The following is a 25,942-nucleotide window of genomic DNA, read 5'->3' on the forward strand; positions in this document are numbered from 1 at the left end:
TGGCATGACCCCCTCCACTGTTGACGAGGTATACTGACAACTAATTAAACGTTCATTGCAAAGAATGAAGCTGAGTTGAACGCAACTTTACAGTACTTCACGGAACAAGCGGCCGGTTCTCATTCCACGCATGCGCATTCGCTTTGTATTTCTAATTATTTGCATGTCTTACCTCACTTTACTACATTTCCTACAAGTTTGGTTCAAGTTGCATAATCTTTCATGATGTTGCAATTTCCACAAATATTGGTGTATTTTATATTTTTGTTGGAGGACTAGGAACTAAGGAAAGAGTGGGACATCGTTAAATCTGATGAGGTTTCACTTTCATGCTATAACAATCAATTGGCATTTCTGCTGGGAATTACCCCGGGAAGGCGTTCCAAGTGTAGAAGTGGATCAAGCTTTGAAATGAGAATGTGAAACGTCAGAGACATTTAGTCACTTTTCGAAGCATTAAGATAGCTTAAATTCATATGAGAAGTGATCTGCTGTTAAATCTAATAGCACCACATATAACAGTGGTGGTTCTTGGTGCACAATGCCAGGTATGATGATAATCGTCTCCTCGTCTCTCATAGATTCTACGGTGGATTCATTTTCAACCACAATTTTGGTTTAACATAGCCTTGATTCAGCAGATAAGATGATAAGCCGGTAATATCTGGTAGTGCCTTGCTAAGATGTCAGAAGAAATCGAAGCTGTTAACGCACTTATAACCAGAACGTAATAAATATTGGTACTCTGCGGTTGACTACATTAGCAAGCCCATTACCGTTGGTTAATGCTGCGTTAATTCCGTCGAGAACGGTAGCCCAAACCGTCAAAATGAGATGGTAAACTTTCGTTGGACTTGAATAATTATAGTTGCTTAATATAATATCAATATAAACAAATATCAATCGCTTAATACAACAAAATTACATGATGTAACAAAATAAATAATAATATTATATAAAACTGACTATAAAATAAATAAATAAAGTATAATACTGAAATCTAATATTTTTTTCGTACATAAATATTTAACATGACTTTTTTAGAAAGTATTCTTTTGTTGCTGTATTGGTGTACTGACGGTATTAAGATTTGCATTCCCAGTCTTTTTATTAACTCTTTATCGAAAGCTGCATTATAACCTTAAAATATGCATAAAACGTAACCTTAAATTATACATGAAAAGCTTGGCGTAGAATTTCTATACTTGCCTTGGCATCCAACACCTTTCAAGTGAAAGCCCTCCGGACATACACAAACTTTAACTCCATCTTTTAGTTCACATTTGCCTCCGTAGCAAGTTCGAAGTCCACACTCACCCTCTAAAACAAAGTGCAAATTGGAAAGGTTAAAATCATTACTGAATGTTTCCTTCAGTTATTGACAATGATGGCAACCATCTCCTTAGATGATGATCTCTGACAGAGAAAACGGGATTTTTGAGAGCTTAAGTAAATAATGATATCGAACATAGAAGCCTTAAAGAGGTCATCTCCATAGAAGACCAGAACTGCAAGTTTTGTCTTATAGAGGCTTTGTTGTATTTCTAAAGAGATTTCTCTAGGCGTTTAATAATAGAGTTATAATAAAAGACGTATAGTAAGTTACCTGCACATGGGTTGCTTTATTTGGGAGATCAACTGTATGAGAGTCTTCGTAATTAAACAATATTTTTATTTCTATGCAAAATAAATTTAATTTAAATTTATATTATACTTTTAACTTGCCCTAATAGTTTAATAAACTGAATAATGAGCAAATTGAAGAAGCCCTAGTACAGTTTAAAGACTAACTTATTTTGAAAACTGAAACATCACTTTTAGCATACTGTAAGACACGTGATGTCCACGCTCGTGGTGATAGGTTTCATATGAAGCGTAAACTTGTCTTATGACTTTGAATGACTAAAAATGCACGATTTTTAAGCATTTTTCATTAGTTCAAAATGCATAGATTAGACAGTTTCAACATTAACTACCGAATTACACTGAAATAATTTATTGTGGGAAAATTTCTCCTATTATTAGGCAACATTTTCCAACGATTTGCTGAGAAAGATGTGCTAATGTTGCGGACACGCTAACACTTAGTCACTTCCCCAACACAGATTTACCGTGTCTTCAGCGCATTGCCAAAGTGCTTGTATAGAATGATAATTGCGTCTTCTATTGGCTATGTTGAGAAATAAATACCTTACGACATTAATTGCTTCTTGCTCAAAATCCATTATAAAGTACTTCGGTTTTCACCCCACATTTTTCCTATAATAACTGAGAGATTTTATAATGAAGCCATTTCTTTCTGCAGTGCATCCCAGCATGTGCGACAGTTACCATATTATGTTCGTCCACTGAGATATCCAAATCAACGTGAAGGAATATAACTGCGAAAATTATTTGCAACTTCTTTTGAATATTTCAACCACGAAACAATCTCTGCTGTCTTCGTTCTTGAGAGCTAAAGATAAGAACTCTGCCTAGGTCGGTGCTATAGTACAAAAGAAAGCTGGTAAATTTGATAGGAACAGTTAAATCATTAACGCAATTTCGTTCCACTGTGAAATCTTGAGCTTTATTCCTTATTCCATGAAGAGATGACTTGCAATTTTGAAGCACTGGTGTATTGGTTAAAAGTCAGGAACTTTGTCAAACTGTTCATAGATTTCATTGAAAAAATGTTTGGTATCTAGCCATCTTCTTATCTAGCTCGTTTCTAAGCATTCGGCAGGTGGACTTCACCTTTGTCAGACTTACAAATATAGCCTGTAACTTTCAAAAACTACTTCATTTTATGTCGCTATCCACTGTCTGCATCTTACAGTTTCGATTTTAATGCATCTCTCATGTTGTCACTTAATTTGCATTGAAACAAAATTGTTGATACCGAGTGCGCCTGGTTTCCTTTTACACTGCTCGACATTGAAAATGCAACACCAAGAAGGAGTGGTCAGAAATTTAAGCAAATTTTAGAGTAGACGCACGTCACTGAGTTATGCGAATGATGTGAAATGCGCAGCTCTCCGACGCACGTGAAGTAAGATATAAGGGAAGGAACGTGTAGAATGAGCAATATTCGTGTCATTATTTCTGCCAGACGAATTATGGAAAAAAGCTGGGTTTTATCACGGAGGATACGTGTAATAGGAAAGAATGCCAGGCCGCCGCTAACGAAGGCACTTCCAGCAGATAGAAGATTTTACCAAGGGTATAGTGATCAGGGAAAAAAGGGCGGGTTTGTCCGTACGTCAAATCGCAGCTGATACCCACATGGATGCGAGCACGGTGTACCGGCTATGGCGAACATGGTTGGAACGAGGAAATGTGGGAAGGGGTGCAGGTGCAGCCAGAGTGACGCCAGCACGCGTGGATCGACGCATCCGCCGACAAGCTGTGGCGGTCCCGCAAGTCACTTGTACCGCGATTCTGCAGCATGTGCTAGATACCCTAGATGTTCCCGAGTCGACCAGAATCATTTCCCGTCGATTGGTTTAACGTGGCCTGCACTCACGGCATCCGTTAAGAAGACTGCCATTGACCCCACAGCACAGACGCCAACGTTTAGAATGGTGCCGGAGTGGAGCGATGTGGATGACAGAATGGCGAAATGTCGTGTTCTCAGATGAGTCAAGCTTTTGTTTATCCAGTGACAGTGGCCCCATACGTGTGTAGCGCCGACCTGGAGACAGATCTAATCCGGCAGTAACTGTGGAACGCCCCACCGCGCGACAACGTGGCATAATGGTTTCGGGGGCTATTGCCTACGATTCCAGGTCACCTCTAGTTCGTATTCAGGGCACTATGACGGCCCAACGATACTTGGAAAATGTACTGCGGCCGGTGGCAATCCCCTACCTTCAGGGGTTGCCTAATGCAAGTTTTCAGCACGATAACGCCCGACCACACAGTGCTGGCATTTGCCAACATGCTCTGCAAGGTATACAGATGCTTCCCTGGCCACCGTACTCTCCTGACCTGTCACCAATCGAAAATGTGTGGGATGTGATTGGACGCCGTTTGCAGACTCTGCCCCTGCCTCGTTCAAATGATTCGTTCAGAAGACGAACTGTGGCAAATGGTTGAAAGAGAATAGAGAGCAATCCCTCAAGACACCATCCGCACTCTTATTGACTCTATGCGCCTAGACGTGTTTCTTCGTGCATCGCTGTCCTCGGTGGTCCTGCATCCTACTGAGCCGACGCCGTGCTTGCTCTGTATTCTGCCTATCATTTTGAAATAAAAATCACTTATTGCTTTCTCTGTCTTTTTTCCAAATTTCCTCACTTTCTGGTCACTCTTTCTTGGCGTTGCATTTTCAATGTCGAGCAGTGTATATGTGTCAATAAAGGTGAAATTCATTTTAGGTAATGATCTAAAAACAACGCGAGATAATTATCTTCTATTATTAAGCAACATTTTCCAACAATCTGCTGAGAAAGATGTGCTAATGTTGCGGACATGATAACACTTAGTCACTTCCCCAACACAGATTTACCGTGTCTTCAGCGCATCGCTAAAGTGCTTGTATAAGAATGATAATTGCGTCTTCTATTGGCTATGTTGAGAAATAAATACCTTACGACATTAATTGCTTCTTGCTCAAAATCCATTATAAAGTACTTCGGTTTTCACCCCACATTTTTCCTATAATAACTGAGAGATTTTATAATGAAGCCATTTCTTTCTGCAGTGCATCACAGCATGTGCGACAGTTACCATATTATGTTCGTCCATTGAGATATCCAAATCGACGTGAAGGAATATAACTGCGAAAATTATTTGCAACTTCTTTTGAATATTTCAACCACGAAACAATCTCTGCTGTCTTCGTTCTTGAGAGCTAAAGATAAGAACTCTGCCTAGGTCGGTGCTATAGTACAAAAGAAAGCTGGTAAATTTGATAGGAACAGTTAAATCATTAACGCAATTTCGTTCCACTGTGAAATCTTGAGCTTTATTCCTTATTCCATGAAGAGATGACTTGCAATTTTGAAGCACTGGTGTATTGGTTAAAAGTCAGGAACTTTGTCAAACTGTTCATAGATTTCATTGAAAAAATGTTTGGTGTCTAGCCATCTTCTTATCTAGCTCGTTTCTAAGCATTCGGCAGGTGGACTTCACCTTTGTCAGACTTACAAATATAGCCTGTAACTTTCAAAAACTACTTCATTTTATGTCGTTATCCAGTGTCTGTATCTTACAGTTTCGATTCTAATGCATCTCCCATGTTGTCACTTAATTTGCATTGAAACAAAATTGTTGATACCGAGTGCGCCTGGTTTCCTTTTACACTGCTCGACATTGAAAATGCAACACCGAGAAGGAGTGGTCAGAAATTTAAGCAAATTTTAGAGTAGACGCACGTCACTGAGTTATGCGAATGATTTTAATATTGTTAAGAACTAATAATGCAAAAGAAACATTCAGAACATGAATGGACGCTGGCTGCTTTAAAACAAAATATCAATAAACACAGGCTGATTGATTGTTTTTACGTGTAAGCACTTGTTCATGATTGTTGACAGCAATTAGAAAATTTACTGCTTCCCACCAGCGGTGATGAGAGGAAATGCTATTTGAGCGGAAGTGTCACATCTTTCCTATAATCACCAGAACTCCTCCTGTGATTTGTGGTGATGGAGTTCCTTGAAAGATAATTTAGTTAAAGAGATGTGTCCTCCATGTCAATGCTGAAAGGCAGCATAGAGCAAAATGCAACCCGGATATCTCCAAAAATATTCTGTGCAGCAACTGAAAACTCGAAATTAACACTTAATTGCTTGAAAAGCAATGAAAGTTCTCTCGCTGAGCACATAATTTTGCAACTTCATTCTTGGAATAAAATGTTTTTATCTGTCTTACAATTGTCCCTTTACTTGCCGCACACACACACATATATATATATATGGTATAGGCATATAATATTATATGGTATATAATATATATATATATATATATATATTTAAATTTAAATTTTAACAAACACGTATGAAAGTAAAAAAGCAAATTTAAAGCCAAAATAAAGAAAAAAGCCAAAAAAAATTTTTTTATATTAAAAAAAATGTGTAAACATATAAAAGATTTAATTCTCGAACTAATCTACAATATCATTTAAATTCAGGAGCATAAGCAAATCAAGTGCAAAACCAAACCATGAAAATAAATTCACTAATTTAGCAAATTAAATTAAAATTAGACCAAACAAATTTTTATAATGCATAAGTGAATGACTGTTGAGTAGGCAGGAGGCAGACATATCAAGTGGAAGTTGCTTCCAAACCTAACTCTCCAATCATTCAATTCGTGTTTCGTCATTCATCCAGGCAAGGGTAAAAGTCAAAACCAAAAGTGTAAAAAGAAATACCAATAAAGTGGTACCCTTAGAAATTAACATTTAAGAATTAAAGTTCTAAAAGGAAAATACTAATGAAGTCTTTTGAGAAACAAGCAAGTAAAGTCAAGTATTAAATTAAACTTTTTTTTAAATGAAATTTTTTTTTAAATTTTTTATAAAAAATAAAAAATAATCTAGGAACTAATGTATTTTAGAAACCCTTGTCTACAGAAACCTCCCTGACACGAATATGCATATCAATAAAAAGAAACTAAAAAAAAAAGAACTAGACATAATCCATATAAACCAATAAGAAACAAAAAGAACTAATTCACAATTTAAAAAAAAATAAACAAATATATATTTAAAAATATAATTTCCTATTTAGAAAATACTTAAATACTACATAAAAAATTTTTAAAAATACTTAAAGCAAGTAAATAGTAAGTTTTAATTCTAATGTATATATATATATGGTGTCAAATGTTAAACTAGATTTTTTCATGTATATTATTTCTCCATGACACGTACTGGATTTCATTCAAATCGATTGATTAGAGAAGCATATACTAAGCATATACTCTAAATACCATCAGTTTAAGTACTCAATTAAACATAGTGACATCGAGTAGTGGAATCACATATCAGTGCAGCATATATTATCATAATATTGTCACTGTTGGTGCAAGAGTCTTTTGTCTCTATACTACAGGATCAATGTCTTTAGAATAAGTAAATACACATGGGCACTCTGCTGCTCATGCTTTTATTGCAACAGCATGCATACCAGTTTTTTTAAATACAATGGGTATATAGCGCAATTCATTACATCGAATTGGAACAAATAGGATTAAGGAAAATAAACAAATGTTAAAAGTAAATCTTTTCTATTTAGTCATCTGCGTAAGCATTCTTAGTAAGTGATAGATAAAACAATCATTAGAAATGTCTCTCTCTATATAAATGTGTTTAAATTGAAATCTGAAGTAAATTCAATCTATTCATATGATCAGGTTGACTAATATTTCTTGTCTCTTTTTACAGTAACTGGATAGGGAAAGAAAAATTTCAACGCTTTGTTCTTATACATAAACTTTTGCAACAGAAGTAAATTCATTGACTTAAAATGTTACAACAAAATGCGGTCAAAGTTACAAAAATAATAACTGACGCCAACATTCTCGAAATAGGTAAAAGAAAAGATTGCCTTACGCTTGCAAGTATCACCATCAAGAACAAATCCCGGAGGACAGAAGCATTCCAAAGTATTGTCTGACGTTTCTCTGCAAGTTCCACCCTTGCAGCTACTCTTAGTGCATCCATCTGCAAATAAGAAACGTTAGGCGAAATATCACGATTCATTCTTTAAATGATTTATAACACTATGCGCCTAAGATCCAGTTGCTATCAATTGAAACGCCTATTGTCTACACTTGTTACTATATTAATCAACCTTCCTCCAGTTTCTCTCCTTATTATTATATCTTCTATTCAAATCCTAATTGCAGGACACTTAGCAAGTTAAGAAGAAGATGCTGCCCGATTTTTGCATTATGCGTACATTGAATTATTGGCATGTATGTAGCATGTATGAAACTAGGAACTGCTTCGTAGATGTTAATGAATGGTACAAATTATTATGAAGGAGAATATTTATTCTTATGTTTGAATTCGGTATTATTTCGAAATCATTCACTGCACATATTCGTCGAGTCAAGAAGACCCGTCGAGTTAAGCCTAATTTTATATGTTGTTTAGCTTTACAAGCTAGTTCCCACTACCAAGATTTTTGCTAGAATTTCTCAATTACATTTCCTAACAACTTCAGTTCTTTTCAAAATAGTTGATTTTACTCGTATTGTTCTACTAATGTAGCTGGAAAAATTAATAGACATAGCCAATTATTGCTAAATGAACCAAGATAAATGCTTTCATACCATAAGTGTTACCACAGAACATATGGGCTAGAGAACAAGTACAGCATTGTAAACATACTCGGCGAATGAATCATATTCATAACTTCATTGTAAGCGGCTCTTCTCTGTAAGCATTCTAATGTTTAAAGTATTAATTCTTCATAAAAATTAATACTTTAAACATTATTTAATCATTCAAAAGATTCTACCTGCAAAAGCTCAACTCTGTATAGAAAGGAACTTTGGGAAGGTGAAGTTATCCTCTGCATTCACACTCGCATGAGATGCATATAAGTTCTCTTACAAAAAGAGCAATTTGAAACTATAGGTATACGATGCTTACAAAAGCAATTTTCTTATTATTATGAGATTAGAAATTAAAATTGATTAACTTAACGTGTTGTTCTTCCTAGGTCGAGCCAAGTGGAATTGAATGTCATCATAGTGGACAATTTTAATAGAGTGGGGGGGAAAATGAGATATCACTGGTGCGCAAAACTTCAGCAACTTTTTTGATGCTGCCCGTTATTCAGCAAAACATCAACAGGGAGACATAAATTCATACTACAGAAGCACGATGTACTACATAAAGGACGAGGAAAATAGTTGCATAAAATGAATAGGACACATACAGTACGGAGCGAATAGAAAACGGCTTTATTTACAGAATAATGTTGGTACAAAAAACTGTCCAGCTAAGATGATAACAAAACAAAGAGACTTTATAAAAGATATAATCTTCCCTAACTGCAACAGTTGCATTATATCGTCTGTCAATAACAGATTACCTAATAGTTCTTGGGGTAAGTGTTCCCGTCGTTCAAGGAACATCTGTTTCAATTGTGTGGTGTTCTCCGTTCGTGCCGCTAGGGGTCTTCCTAAAGTATCCAACGAGATTGAAATCAGGGAAGCACGTTGCAAAATCCATTCTGTGGATATCATTAATTTCCACAATCTCCTCAACAACATGCGTCTCGTGGGATCGTGCATTGTGATGCATAAAAACAAAGCCGGGACCAACGGCACCCTGGAAAAGACAAAGGATAACTTCATCATGGTAATGATTCTCCGGTAATTGAACTTATGTCGAAAATGCGGAGTTCTGTCCGTCCATTTGCCACAATATTTTCCTATACAAGTACGCCAGGACCACCTCAATGGTCTCTTTCCCTGATGTTCGTGGGAAGGGTGTCTGTAACTCTCTCCATATTAACTGGTGCGGAAAATCATGTATCAGACGGAAACAAATCTCATCGCTAAAGATGGCGTAATTCCATTAAAGAGGTGTCTAGTCTTTATGTTCTATACACCACCGCAAATAGGGCCGCTAACAGGCTGGTGTCAATGGTATGCAGCGTTCAAGCGAGCGAATAAGGCAACCTTTATGAATTCCTCTATGAACCTTTATGAACTGGTACAATTGTCTTTCCGTTTCTGTGTGTTACTGTCCATAGTAATGCTGCCTACTGACTTGTTTAGATCTCTTTTCGCTTGCAGAGCGATGTATCAGTCGTCAGTCACCGTTGACCTTTCTCACAATTGTACCTGTCGTTTGGAAAGCTTCCTAAAGCTCATGAGAAAACACTTTTATCAGCTCCAAGTGCTTGGGTGACATACGTTAAACTATGCCTTCCTCAAGCTTGCCAATCCTTCTACCATGTGCATAAGGCTTCCAAATGTTTTCCTGGTTCCTCCTTGATGTTTAGTCATACTGCACGAACAATCTTACTATTCCTTGCCCACGCGCTGACTCCTTGCGTTTTGCGTGTCCCGAAGTACCCTCGGACGTCATGGCGTTGATTAGTTGTATAACTTTCTAGTGAGTTGGGTTTTCATTGTACTGATCGCAAAAAAAAATCCCTTTTTGACAATTTCATGTTTATATTGCTGAAAAATGAATTTTTTGTTTAAGTCTCGAGCACTAGTGTATATAAATATGCAAAAAATTAATAAGATAGCATGAAAATTACATGCATAGATTCTGCAATGCTTCATAACAACGGCTAAGTTAACGTAATCATCCTTATCAATGATATTAATCTCATGTTAGAGTACTGGCATGATTTACGCATATGATTACGCATAGTTTGAAATACAGCACTATCATACATATTATAGGCATTTATTTCGTCTCAGGATATATATGTATATATAAAGGATTTTCTATAAAATCTGTAAATATTTTTAAAAACTCATAAAAATTGAAAGAATTAGTAGAACTGATTTAAAAACTCATAAATTTGAAAGAATTAGTAGAACTGAAAGAGAAAAAAATTATTCTCATGACGGGGGATTTATTTTTGGTAAAGGCAAAATTAGTTAAAATTTTCGTCGATAGTACAAATGACACATTTCAAGGAAAACTATATTTATTTCCATTCAGGAAAATGTTTAAAGCATATCAGCATATCAGTCTGATTCTGTGTGTCCGCCATCACTACAGATTACAGTTTGCAAACGAGTTACAACACCGTTAACTGCAGCACGTAGCATATCCGAATAAATGCAAGAGATTTCGTGATGAATGGCGTCCCTTAACTGCACCGAAGAAGATTGGGGGTCCTGCAACAAGCTGACCACTTGTCTAGGGTATATGTTAATGCATCCCAGGGCCCAAGCCAAGAAAGCAGATATCAGGGCACTGCAGGCCATGGTTTACTAAGGGTTGCTGCTCTATTGAGTTTACATGAGCTATGACACAATATTTATGATAAATAAAGGAAAACATAATCATACAAAATACATAAAATTAGATAAATGGTGCGTAGGGAGTATTATACATTTATAATTATTTATTTATTAGATAGACACATTTCCTAAAAAGGAGTATTTACTTTGGATGTGAAATTCTTCCATATATGTAAGTACAGTAATTAATGGTTGTTTCAGTTCTAAGCTGTACAACTTTACTGGACAACGTATTCTCTGCCCAAACCGTCCAGCGTTCAGGAGCAAGTAATTTTAAATGGGGATCCCAAATAATTACTACAGTAAAGAGTTCCATGTACACAGATTTTTACTATATAACCAAATTTTAAACTATTTTTTTAATCAATAAAATAATTCAAATCACCTCTTTTGCAAAATTCCCCAATAAGTGTAAAGCCTTCCGGACAAGTACATATTTCCTCATCTTCAACCACTTTGCAAATTCCGCCATAGCAACCTTTATCAACACAGTATCTTTCTGGAAAGAAACAAGAAAAATGTATCCATAAAATGCTCAAACGAAACTGATTGCTTCCTGAATAAAAGCAAAGTGGCTAAAGTAATTATTTAGAACGACATAGTTTTATTTTCTAATGGCACATTAATTGATGCAAGAGTGTTTAAAAATAATTATCAACTGTGATAATTATTTATAAACACTGTTGATTATTTTGTAATAAGACCGGACTCAAAACGTACATTGTATTTGACCATTTTAAATTGAGAAGATTTTCTTGAGCGGTGCACTGCAGTATGATGCAAAAACATCACATTATTCTGCATATTAAAAAGGTTAAAATTAGGAACTCATTGCGAGCACAGTTTAAAACAATAAAAATAAACTGGGACAATGGAATTAGCATTGTCTTTCAAGATGATAAATTCCTTTAATGTTTCATAGGCATTCTCTCTTGGTTTTCTATGATTTATTCAATAATATTTAGTACCATGTCTTCTGTGGTTGATATTGATGATCTTCCCTGCTTATTACCACTAATAAAGTTTGTGTGTCCGTGTTTGAATTGCTGGCACCATATGCTAAAGACTGGACGTGACTTTGTCCCAAACATTATCTTAATTTCATACTGAATTTTCATAATATTCGGAACTTTTCTTCGAAACAATTCTACTACTTCTCGCAACTCAACCTTGGAGTAACTATGCAGTTGACACAACTTTTTGCTTACGTGCTAGAATGTACTTCTTGTAGGTACCGCAGTGAAATTATATCCGTACGAAAGTGTGGCAGATATTTCTGTTCTGTACATGTGACGCTTCTCTTAACGCAATTTTAACAGGTCTTGGTAACAATTGCAACTTACGTTTTGTGTGTCGTGTATAACTTGACCTTTCTTGAAATTATTTTTTTAAAAATTTGAATCGCATTCGATATTTGACAAATGAAAAAAATGAAAAGCAGTTTTAATGGAATCCAAGAAAACACTAAATCTGGTTCGTCAGTAAATTTAATTTTTTCCTGCATTCTACGAATTCTATGTGGAGTATCACTATTTATGAAAAATAAATTCATAGGTATTAAAACTAAACATATAGGCCACTGGCTTGATGCAATGAATCAAAATAAGAGTGACATCCACTAAAAATTGACATTGTTGTGAATAAAGCTGCCTTTATTCAAAGGTGAGAAAAATAGTGAAAGAATAAACTGAAAAAAATTCAAAGAATTAAGAGAAAACAAAATCCTTGGAAAATATATTATGCACCATATCCAGTGTTGCATGTTAGCTATGCTCAAAATATGAGAAGTTGAAAAACTGATGCTATAAGTATTTTATCAAAACGTCATCGACGAAGAAAGCTCTTTTTTTCTATTAAAGTATGCATAAAAACAAAGACCCTCAAAATATTATTCTATGGGGATGGTGGAGCCTGATTGTATGAAGATAAAAATAAAAGCGATAGTTGAAAGAGTTCTATCGAAATCATCTATAACGTATAATGTTTAATATACCTCCCGTTTTTTATTTATTAGTTTCCCATCTTAGATATTAGAAAGAACATATGTCCTAGGTTTCGAAAACTCGAAGAAAAATTGAGGATTGAATCACGAAAGAAAAAAAAACGAGGTTATTTATTTGAAAGTTTCTTCCTCTTATTCAGTTGATGGAAAAGTGATACATGGGCCTGGCTAGAAAAGACAAGATGATTAAATATACATCTTGCACGCAAGAAAAAGGACAGTTTTATATTTCCCGTTCTACTGGGCCGATTGATAAAATTTAACTTGCGCTTTTGATGTATCGAAAGCGCGGCTTAGAATATACAGGGTGATCTTTTTTAAAGTGACAGTGTTTGGAGCGCCCTGTAGCGCGATCTAATAGCCGAAATGGCACCAAACTTGGTATTTAAACTAATCAAGACATACAGTCGTACAGTTAAATTATTAATGTTTATTTACTACATTAACTTCCTCGGTGAGGAATTAGATCACATTCAATGTGAGCACCGTTCTCAGAAATAACACCGTGCATTCTGTGCACAACGTTCTCCACAGCCGTATGTAACATATCACGAGGAATATTCCGCACTGTGTTTGTTATGTTGTCCTTTAGAATAGCTAAATCTGATACTCCACCAACTTAAACTTGAGATTTCAAATAACCCCAGAGCCAAAAATCGCATCGCGTGAGGTCAGGGGAACGAGACGACCATGCAACTGGAAAACTGCAACTTATGACTCTATCATCAGTGAAGTTTTGGCGAAACAGCTGCTTTACCTTATTCCAAATGTGTGGCGTAGCACCATCCTGCATAAAGATTGTCTGTTGGAGACGGTTCTTTTGCTGAAGTTGTGGAATAACAAACGTTTGCAGCATTTCGCGGTGCCTTTCTGCATTTATGGTGCACGTCTGGGGTCCTGTCGGAGTGATGGTCTCAAAAAGGAATGGCCCAATTACAATTCGGCTGTGAAACCACACCAAACAGTGACTTTTGGAGAATTTAATGGGATTTCGTGCACGTTGTGGGGCTGCTCAGAAGCTCAAATTCGGCTATTTTGTGTGTTTACGGACCCATTGAGATAAAAATGGCACTCATCTCCCCACAGAATGTGCCATGGGAAAGCATCATCAATTTATGCCCTGGCAAGAAACGATAGAGCGAATGTCACTCCCTTATCATAATCACTTGGTTTCAGTTCAAGCAAGCGGCTGATTTTGTAGGGGTAAAATCCAATAACGCGCCGCAAAACTCTCCATACCGTGGAATAATTCATGTCCTGTTGTCGAGCTACACCCCGGGCGCTGCTAGTACCAGCAATGGTTCCCTGCGATCCTTCGACAATTGCAGTTGCCACATCAGTTATTAAATCTTCTGGTACTGGTTTGCGTCCTCTCCAGCGCGAATGGTCAATAAGCCCGTTTCCTCGAAGTTCTTAATCGTTTTCTTAAGACGATTCAGCGATAAAGGCCCCTTTCGTAAATTTTTTCTGGTTCGTAAATCCCGAAAAGCTGCGGATACATTACATTGATTCATGTAATACAGCTTCACCAGTAATGCACGTTCCGGTAACGTGAGAGGCATGTCTAGGCATGAGCTCGTTTACTTCAGCTGAGATTATTTATCGGAGCTGTCTACTACTTGCTTTTATAGGCCCTATTATTGGCGCTGTCATCGCACAACATTTGCATTTTTCTTTGATACCCGTGTTTTATGCTAATTCTCGCTATTGTAAGCTACAGCAGCGCCACAAAATGCCCTAGCGGCGATTTTTTGGAACTAAATTGTTTTTCACGGAATCCTTTTTCCCATGTCTTGATTAGTCTAAATACCAAGTTTGGTGCCATTTTGGCTATTAGATCGCGCTACAGGGCGCTCCAAACACTGTCACTTTAAAAAAGACCACACTGTACATTAGATTTATCTATAGCAATTGTTCTAACATATGTATTCTGACACAAAATCGGACATTTTTCAATGTTTTTCCCATATTTTGGTTCTACGATATTATGCCAAAGTGTCAAGTTTTATAAAAATCGCACAAGTAGTTTTTAAAACATTTAGTTTCAACCCAAATAAAATTCGCTGATATTTTATAATTTCTTTTAAAATTTGTATTTTTATAAATTTTTCGAAAATCTTTTTTAATTATAAATTCTTATCATCACCATAAGTACATACACATCTAGGTGTACACGGAAAACATTAGAACGTTTTATTCAAAATTACTAAAAATATACGTGAATATATATATTGAGGCGTTTTGTAATTTGGTATATTTATTATAAGCGATAATAACTCAAATGTGCTTTACGCACTTTGTTAAATTATTTAAAAGCGTGAAAGATACACCTTTTTTTCGTCGTCGCGCTTTCGAGAGATTGTAAAGAGGTTATCACACATGGCTACAGTATCTGCTAGACGGGACTTTTCTGAGAAACGAGATTCTGGTAGCACTGGTTTAAACTGGAGGATTCTTAGAAAAAGAGCCCCACCTAAAGCGAAGTCCCGCCTAGCTACGGAAGCAATGTTGCGGATACGAGGGATTTTTTTCAAACCTCACCGAAAATGTCTCGGGTTCCGAGTAGAGACAAACCAATCAGACGAATGTTCTGCTTCCGAAGGATCACGTGATCCCGATTTGAGCGATAATCGATTACTGTTTAGCCTTCAAGTCTTTGTAGTAAGTGAGAATGGTAACCTAACTAAGTGTGTTTGCTGGAATTCTGCGGGTTCTGAGAATTCTCCCTTTCGACGTCAAGTCCCGCGTAGTCGAAACATAATGTGATTGGGATCTAAAACGCAAGTTAAATTTCGTCTATCGGGCTAGTAGAACGGAAGATATAGAATTGTCACCCCTCCCCCCGTTTTTTAGCAAGGTGTACATCAATATTCGTTTTTTCTTTTCCACTTTAATAAAGGCAACTTTTGCAAATAAAACTTTAGAGATTATATTCAGACTAGCATGAAAATATTGTTGCAAATTAAAAAAAAAACCTCTATTTATAAATAAAATTAAAGTTACTTTAAGGACATACATTACCCTATTTAGGTTACTTACTCGTACATGTTCCGTTTTCCAGCGAGTATCCGGCAGGACAGATACAATATTCCCTGCCATCATAAACTCTGCATTTTCCTCCCCAGCATTCAGTTTCAATACAAGAATCTGAAGTAATAAAACATATATTAAAAGTATAATTTCTACAAAAACGTATTTATGTATTTACGATACGTATTTACAGTTAATACGTATACAAGGATATTTTGCATTTCGTCTTATTATAAGACTTATTTTCCACGAACCTGAATTGCTTGTTGTTGAATTGCTTGTTTTTATGAACTACTGATTTGGTTCCGAAGGGTATCGTATAAAATTCATTCCGCTTAGATTTATCACCTAAATTAACACATTCTCCTTTTTTATGAGTATCAGCGCTTTCTCTCTTTATTCTCTTTGAGCGTCGGAATTAGTGTGGGGTAAGATCAAACTCTCTTAAATTAAGTCAATGATAAAATTTCCTTAGACCTGCGCATCTCCTGCGCTGGTAACAGAGACAAAACTCTTTCTGTGTGACAACACATTTCTTATGATTCGATATGTTTGCTTTGAAGGCATCGAAGAAATGGAGTTATAATCAAAGAATGTAACTTTTTAAATATCTCTATGAAATAAACAAGTACAGAAGGTGGTAGCTGTACGATAGCTTTAGAACGATTTTTGGGCTGTTTAATTAATATTTAAAATATAAAGAGTATTATTTATATATTTGATATGATAATCTTTTTGTTCTGCGCTATAAGTCTGCATCGTGATTTCTGTGATAGAAGAACATTTCGTAAAATTACCATCGCTATTGATTTCCATTACTCATCTACTGTTTCCACAATTCATCGATGGTGGTGGGTTTGGCCTTAGAAAAACCTCTTTTCAAGAGATCAAAGGCATAACAGTCCATGGGGGAAAATCAGAGGACTTCTTCGTAGGAATACGTTGAAAAGTAATATATCAATATTTGATTTTTCAGCATGTCAATCTTCATTTTTGCAAGGAATGCAGCGGTTTTAAGTATGACTTGTTGCTCTGTCTTGATAAAGTTTCACTCTTTTAAAGTCGTTAGGATAAAGAAATGGAATTTCTTCTGTAAATATCGGACTTAAAACTTTCTCTTGGTAGTACGTTGAGTTAATTTTAACATTTTGCCCACTCTACTTAATTTTTATTTCCCACTATAAAAGAACCCTGCGATAATATTAAACCTTTTAATAAAACTTTTTTTTCATTGATGGAGCCAGGTTTGCATATCTTTACTTTTCGTTTTCAATAGCAAATAGATCTTACTTTCAGTCAATTAGGTAAACTCATGCTCCATCAAAGGGTTACGATGTATTTCAGTTTATCTTCTTACTTCCATTTAGTTACCATATTCCGAGTATTCATTTGGAATCTTCTTTTCATGTAGAAGTAATCATTAGTGACTTTTCCCTTTCCGGTTAATAATGTTGCTTATTTTCCACTTAGAAATTTGAGTACCTTGCATTACAGGTTTTTGTGTTATGAAACAGGAATAATTTTCTTCGGAAAGCGTAAAAACCTATTCTTTAATCCACAGCTTGTTTACAAGTGACATTTTGAAAGAAGAATAAAGTTAACATTAGCAGACGATATTTCTAATTTCATATAATAACATGCTGCCAAAATTTTTATTCCAAAACACTTGGTTTTTTTTTCAATTCCTTATCGAAATCGTTCAAAAAATGAGTAAACACCCTGTGTACAAGGCCATCCTATAAGCGTAGAACACTGTCATTTGTACTGTAAAACAATTCAGATATCTATATTTTCACACATTTCAATAATTTAAAGTTAGTACATTATTCACATTTTCGTTAATAAGTTTTTACGTTTTTAACTGCGTCGAGTGAAACGAAAAGAGTTTAAAAAAATGTGAAAGAATTGGATAAGTTTATCTAGACTAAGGCTGCAATCGCCAAAACTGTGGGTTTCCAAAGAATTCACTATGTACACTTATCAATACCTTACAGGAGATTTCTGCTATGAGCCAGGAAGTGCTGTTTCCGAAGGTAGACGAATTTCTAGCTAATAATTCGAGATATAAAAACAAAAATATCCCATCAACAGCCAACTCCTGAGGGGAAGAGGAGTTCCTTTTTACTTCCTTGTACGAAGTAAAAAGGAAGTATTGTTTTATTTAATAATGGGCATGAAAATGTTCAAGAGATTATATAAATGTTTGTCAAATTTCAAGTTGCGAAATGGGTTGAATTTCCATAATCTTAACAGAAAAGATCAAATTGGTATGTTTATCTCTACAACTCTTGAACAGTCTCTACTTTCTGAATACTAGTTTCCCCCAAGGAATGCAAAGGTACCTTCAGTAAAAATGATTTTTAAAAAATTGCCGGTAAAGGACGCAGGAGTGGTCAAAGAACTAAGCAAATTTTTGAAATCTTAATTGGAGTTAAGATTTTAGATTAAATAAAGTTCTTACTTTCATTCATCGGAAAATGCAAAAAGCCAAGAAACATTCTTATCTCTACCCATTACGTTAATAAGATGGACCAATATTTTTTAGAAAAGTAATCTTATATCCATTCAGATTATCATCGGCGAGCCGAGAGCATTGGGCGAGCCGAGAGGGTTAAAATAATTTTTCGAATAACGATTATTGGCGAAGTTAAACAACCAGAAATCAACAACAAACATTACGCTGATTCTTGTTGTTTATCTTCTCCAATAATAATTGCTTAAAAGCTGAGGCACTGTTATGCATATGAACCGTTTTAACTTTATTTCACTCCTCATTTAATAAATTGATCGAAATACCAAATTTAAAGAATTACTTTCGTAACAGTGATTTGACATAGAGCTAATGGCACTTTGTAAGGATTCCTTGTTTCAAGTTGAAAAGGCAGGTAACTTTATGCTGGACTGCAGTTCTGCCGGTTAGGAAGCCTTCAAGTGGGTGCTGAGACCGTTATACACTTCTTGTTCGAGAGATGATAGTGTAGAAAACGTACACGTTCCTGATATTTCACTATAACACGATCCGATCTGAAATTGCCAAAGTTCTCTTTATTTATAAATGCTTTTTATGTCGTTAAATTTTGCTGAAAGACCATAATCGTCGATACTAGCGTAAGATCGCAGTTCCTTACTTATAGAGTTAAATATTCATTACTAAATAACTGATAATTGCATTACTAAATAACTGATACTTCCAATCTATTTTTACTTAGCATAATTAAAAATTATCATAATTATTAGGGTATTATTTCAGTTATTGCACTAGCCAGAAACTATTAGTTCATTGTTTTCCTCATCTTTGAAAAGTTTACTGGATATGTCGACCACTGGAAAGTGCATTTTAGCCTAATAAGTTTAGTTGACAAAGCTATTAAACTATATTGGTGAGAGTCCAAGCATGTGTTTACATACTTCTAGAACTATTTTTTCGTAAAAAGAACTGACGTACATATCTTCTTTTTCAGTTGCATTACAGCCTATTACAGGCCACGGCCGTCTCAATGAACTTCCTGGATCGGATCCGATCAGTCGCTATGGTACCCCACGAATGATTTTTAAAGTCTTTTAAAGTCCAGCACAGTTTATCCATCTTGTGTGAGGTCTTTCTCTTTTCCTGGTGCCCTCTACACTTGCAAAAATCACCTTTTTAAGAAGGATCAAGTTGTCACATCTACAAATACGTCCAAGCCATCTGATACGATAAAATTTGGTAACTCGTACAATATTAGGCTGTTTGTATCTTCTATACATTTAATGGTCAAGCAAAATTCTTCATCTATTACTTTCACTAATTAGATCATATATTTTTCGGAATATTTTTCTTTCAAAGATTATAACTCTTTTTTCATCTGTTTTTGTAAATGACCAGCATTCGCTATTATACAGTGTGAGAGGTGAGTTGTATAAAGATTTATTTTTGTCTTGAAGTTTAATAATTTAGACATTGATACATTCTTTATACCATGATAAGATTCGTATTGGTACCATCCGTATAGGTATGGGACTTCGTTAAATTTATATTAGCTATATATTGCTTTAAGTAATGTTTAAATAAAAATGTATATTTAAGTCTGAAATTTTTACAAATTCTAATTTCTATTTCGGAAGAGTATTTGATTGCATTCGCGGGAGCTCTGGGCGGATATTTCATCAAGAAACGAAATTAGAAAATGAGTGCTAGTTATTAACAGGATAGCACCCTCCTTTCATATATATAAACAAATAAGAGTATTGTAGCTTTTAATTTCGTATAAAAATATTGATTCATTTGCTTTGAGAAATTCAAACTGTTTTTAAAGACGAAAATTTAGTTCCCTACAATACGATAGGTCTAACAAGAGTTGTATAAAGATTTATTTTTGTCTTGAAGTTTAAATAATTTAGACATTAATACATTCTTTAAATACCATGACAACATTTAATAACTCCAAATATTCTATTGTCAATTTCAAGTTTAATGTTCTTATCATTCCTGACGCACGTATGCCTAATGTTATGGAGGAGGATAGTTTGGAAATTTTATTTAGTGAAATCGGTACAGATAACTTTTGTTTGCTTTATCTGTATTATTTTACAGAAACTGAAAGAAAATTAATTGCTTCATCTCCCATCGATTTACCGAAGCTTTCGAAAGAAGCTTCAATAAATCTGCAGGATGCTTGGTAAACAGCAAACGAAATTAATATAATGAAGCAAGATAATCTGTTAGTTATTCCACAAGCGACAAGTGAAAAATTCTGAATTCAAGGCGTTTATTCAAATGTAAAAAATCTGCGACATAAATTTCAGAGACTATTTTTTAGAATGAACTACAAACAGAGAATGTCGCATTATACAGTGTAAGAATGGGAAGTATCTTACTTATTTCGCAATGTCTGCCAGTATATGGATCATCACAGTGACAAAAGAAATCGTGATTCGTGACTTCGCATTTCCCATGAACACATGGATTTGGATCGCAAGGATCTTTCTCTGAAAAAAATGGATGAATAACAATAAACAAAAAATAAAGAAAGAAAAGAAAATCTACAGTGTTGCCACTGCTCGGTTTAAAATTGTTGAGTTTTTTAATCAAAAATTCGTTAAAGTTTTACAAAATATGAAATAGATAATGAAACAAATTCCAAATTTGGATTTCCAGGTGCTCGTATTCGGGTGTAGGACTACATAATTCAAAATTTAGTCAAAACATACATACATTCATGCAGACTCTTCACTATATAATTTCTTTAAATATAATACAAGGCGATAATATTTAGTGGCCGCAATTTAAAAATTGATTCAACGCTTTTAGTCGTTCGATACAAAATGCGGTTTCAAAACTACCATTTGGACTAAAAATGTAATCTGAAACCTTCATATTGCAGCACGCTGAAACGTTTACCATCAAAATATCATAAGATTAAAAATATTTAATAAATTTTAAAATATAAAAATCATAAGATTAAAAAAACTGCAATCTAATCTTGGTAAACAAATTTTACTTTAATATCTAAAATAAAGTTTAACATCTGAAAGTAATTTAACATTTTAAAGCGAAGCACCTGCGATGATATGTCCACTAGCTGAAGAACTATCTACTTGAAATTAAAATTTTTGACATAAAATCGTATGTTTGAAATGATCTGTTTGAAAGAGCAAAATAATTAATAGTAAAAAAGTGGGTGCTTACGCACTATCGTTATCAGGTTCAATGTTCCGTCTTACTTTCTTCGGGAACATGCAAGGACCTGACTCGGAACAGAGAGCTTACTAAAGCTATGTTCAATAACTGTGGGAAGTAGACAGGATACACAAGAAGGGTATACAAAACCCTTTATTTTTCTCTATTTATAATAACTTCCGTACTTCGGAATACAAAGACCCACTACTTGTGGTCTAAACGTAAAAATATAAAAATAAAACTAAACTCTAATTTAACTTTAAAATAATTAACGTGGAAGATTGTCCTTATATTAACAGGAAGCCGTATGTAGTACAGAGAACTGTGAACACTACAATACGTTTGTTATCAAGAGGATTAAACCTCTGGCCTGGAAGGCAACCAGCAACTGAGTAAAACTTCTAAGGTAAGCGGCCTGCTTCGACTAACTGCTTCCTCTCTCTCGCTTGGCAAAAAGCCACAACTTAAGTACTTGGCGTTCGCCAGACAAACTTTGCATAAATACGTTAACGCTTATAATTCTGGCCGGAAGTAGAAAATAAGAAGTGATAGTAAAGATTTAAAATAAAATAAACGTTAGTAAAACTTAAGATCCTTACATACTTCCCGCCAGAGTTAATTAGTTTGAAACTGAGGTCTAAAACGACCTTGTTGAAAACTTTTAGCTCTAGAAGCTAACGCGAGGCCAATCTTTTACAAACATTTTTCGCTAGAAACTAGAAATTTTAAAGAAAGAAATTTTTACAATAGCAGCTCCCAGGACACGCAATTTTTTCATCTGTACTGCATCTAAACAGGACCTTTTATTCAAATCTAGTTCCTTCCAGAGATCTGGAAGGAAAACTAGTTTAATGAAATGTTACACAATGAAATGGCAAGTAACATGTATAATTATATTTCTCTTAACATTCTTATTTCATTCATGACTATTTTAATTATCTCTCCCCGTGCTCTCTGACATGTGTTGTAAAAGAACACCAAACACGAATGTGTTTGTCTATGTGTTCAACACTTCCTCCCACAATCAAAGTACTAACGTGTTAAAAATTCAACATACCAAGACCTCGTAACACACCCTAACTTCAACTCTAAACCCTGAGGTACTATTCTGAAAGTGGCTAACTCTGAAGTGTAGCGTCAGAGAGCCTAACTACATTCATTCAACCTTTAACACATATTCACCATGATTTAGTCTTTTTACAGTCACACGAATAAAAAAAAAATTTTAACATTACTTTCACTTTTACCATAGCACGGTATTTCTTAACATTTGAAATAACAGTTCACATTGTATATAAGAACATATTAACATGCCGTTAATTTTACGCATTTGACAACATACATTAGTAGTACATTGTTAACTTCTATTCTTTTCAAAGCAAATGCCAATTTTTCTACATTGAAATACTAAATTTCAAAAAGTCTTTCAGACTAAAACTTCTTTCTTGCCAGAATGTTTTAAATAAAATTTACACAATAACTTTTACAATATTTAAGTCTTTACACATCGCTATTATACATCAACTTTAGTTTTACACGCGAGTAATTGAAAAACATAATACCAAAATCAGTAACAACTCATTTCTCGCCCTTTTGGCGATAAAGGTAGACCTCGCATGAGGTAAAACTTCTTGAAATCTGCCACTTGCAGTACGAATGAAAGATTAACTTAAGTTTGCAAAGTAACATAAAATTTTACTTATCTTTGTGATATTCGGACATTCTTTTCTGAGCCCAGTCCTGGAAAGTAGCGTAGATTGTTGTTTGATTTATCCTCCTTCGTGTGCGGGCTCGCCCTTCAGTGCCTTCCTCTAGAAGCTTTCTTTTTTTTTCAGTTCAATCACATTTGAATACCTTCTTTTTCGCCTCTGCCTGTTGTCTTGGCCGTTTGATGGCAGCTGGTCTTGGCGGAACCGGGAAACTTCTTTCGTGTTCCTGCTTGGACCTCGTTGCTGGCCGTTCAAATTTTCCTTGTAACTTTTCCTCCGCCGCTGATGGCCCTTCCGCAGTTCGGCGACATTTGCTGCGGAGAGTCCTGTCGGATGAGTAGATCTTCCGTTTTAGAGCCGGGTTATAGTTGCCGTCATTTCTCCTGGCTCTCTTTGCATTCGTCGTCCTTCTCCCTTCTTCATTCTGGGGGTGTTCGTGAGCTCTCTTTTCTGGACGGTGGAACGGCTTCTTTTTCTTCAATTTTCCCGCGGGGAAACTTTCTTTCACTTGCTCCTGCCTCTTAATGGCTTGCCCTTGTACTTGTCGTTGTTCCACCTCTGGAGCTTGTGCCTGCGGTGTCTGCCGTGCCGGATCCTGCAAAAGATCTTTGAAAATTTGCATTTTATTACAATCATAGTAGGGTTTGATTTGATCAATGTTTGCGGAGCAGGTTTCCCCATTTCTGGCTTTTAACACTACTACAGCGTGAGTTATTTTTTCTATGACATATGGTCCTTCAAATCGTGGAAAAAATTTGGCAGTTTTATCTTCTCGTGCTGAAGAAAGTGAATGCTTAATTTTTAATACTTCATCCCCTACTTTATAAGTTACTCCCCGTCGTTTCAAGTCGTAATACAGCTTTTGTTTTCTCTGTGCTACTTCCGTATTCTTTTTTGCTTCTTTAATTAGTTTTTCTATATCACCCATTTTAAATTCTGGGACTCTTTGTTGCACATAAAATAATTTATCTAACGGCGTTGTAATCTTTCTGCCTAAAAATAACTCAGCAGGAGTTTTGCCCGTTGTATCATGTTTTGCGGTCCTAAGGGCGAAAGCAAATTCATTGACATAGTTATCCCAGCTTTTATGAAAATTTTTAACAAAACTACGGATAATTTTCACTATATTTCTATTGACCCGTTCCGCTATATTTGATTGCGGCCGATACGGGACCATTTTTAAATGACGTATGCCCAGTTTTTGGCACATGTCTTCAAATACATTACTTACAAATTGAGGACCATTATCCGATATAACTTTTAGGGGCGCTCCGTATTTTAAAATATATTTATTTAAAATAGAATCAGTAACTAATTTCGCGGAGGCTCGTTTTAAGGGAACAATTTCGGTCAACTTACTAAAATGATCAACCATAACAAGGAGATAGCGACTTTTATTTAACTGACTTTTTGGGAAAGGGCCCAATAAATCGATGCGAATTATTTCATTTGGAAATTCGGATTTATAATATAATTAACTGCTTGACATGTTGGGCAGGACTGGACATACGCCCTTGTTAACTTTTGCAGTTCAGGAAAATAGACTGCCTCGCGTACGCGTTGGATAGTTTTTCGAATACCAGCATGAGAAGCTAATGGGCTGTCGTGTAACTCCTGCAGGATATTTAATCTAAGACTAGCTGGGATAACAGGTCGAAATTCGTTGTTGGAATTCGTAGTTTTTGTATAGAATAATAGACCATCTATTAGTTCGTAATGGGCCGCCCTATTTCTTATCGCCACAATATCTTCGTGGCTAAAATTTTCAGGATCCTTTAAATACTCATAAATGCTTCCAAACTCAGGATCCTTACCCAGTTCGGTTATTACAGTTTCTCGGGAATTTATTGTACATGCTGTGAGCATTGCCACCTCTACGGTATTACCTTCTTCATCTATTTTAATTCTGGATAGGGCATCTGCTACGATATTTTCCTTTCCGGGGGTATGCTTGATTACCAGATTATATTCTTGTAGCTTGAGTGCCCATCTTATTAACCTTGGGGATACGTTTTTCCCTGAATACAATCTAGTTACCGCCGCATGATCAGAGTACACTGTTATTGGCGCCTTTCCAAAATAGACTCTGAACTTTTGCACTGCTAACAGAACTGCAAGTGCTTCTCTCTCGGTCGCGGAATAGTTTCTTTGTGTTTGATTTAAAGTTCGGCTAAAAAATGCCACGGGCTGCTGATTTTGCGAAAGTACCGCTCCTACCGCATAATCCGAAGCATCCGCTGAAATTTCTAAATTCTCATCCTTTTCAGGAAATTTCAACACAGGGGCTTGCGTTAATGCTTGTTTTAATTTTTCGAAAGCACTATTGGCTTCGGCCGTCCACGAGAATCTTGCCTTTTTCCTTTTTAATTTTAACAATGGTTCAGCAATAGCTGCAAAATTTTTTATAAAGGACCTATAATATGAACAAAGTCCTAGAAAAGAAGAGAGCTTCTTCGCCGTGGTTGGAGTCGGATACTTTTGTACAGCAATTATTTTTGATTCGTCTGTCTCGATTCCTTTCTGAGATATTTTGTAACCTAAATATTTTAATACAGGGGCTGCAAATTTGCACTCTTCGACATGAACTTTTAGACCGGCCTCATTTAATAA

General features: G+C 35.5%; 1 protein-coding gene across 4 annotated transcripts in view; it reads right to left on the reverse strand.

The window, feature by feature from the left end:
• Positions 1 to 25,942, reverse strand: part of LOC118201316 (uncharacterized) — a 550,477-nt gene that overhangs the window by 18,702 nt on the left and 505,833 nt on the right. For all 4 annotated transcript variants that reach the window (XM_085827082.1, XM_085827080.1, XM_085827084.1 and 1 more), the window contains 5 exons: positions 20,822 to 20,932; positions 15,974 to 16,081; positions 11,318 to 11,431; positions 7,541 to 7,651; positions 1,210 to 1,320 (listed from right to left, as the gene is read on the reverse strand). In XM_085827082.1, coding sequence (XP_085683208.1) covers positions 1,210 to 1,320; positions 7,541 to 7,651; positions 11,318 to 11,431; positions 15,974 to 16,081; positions 20,822 to 20,932 — 555 coding nt within the window. The remainder of the gene's footprint in view (positions 1 to 1,209; positions 1,321 to 7,540; positions 7,652 to 11,317; positions 11,432 to 15,973; positions 16,082 to 20,821; positions 20,933 to 25,942) is intronic.

This window comes from Stegodyphus dumicola, chromosome 11 (assembly GCF_044657685.1).
Source record: "Stegodyphus dumicola isolate Sdum_Otavi_A_Nest chromosome 11, ASM4465768v1".
Lineage (NCBI taxonomy): Eukaryota > Metazoa > Arthropoda > Arachnida > Araneae > Eresidae > Stegodyphus > Stegodyphus dumicola.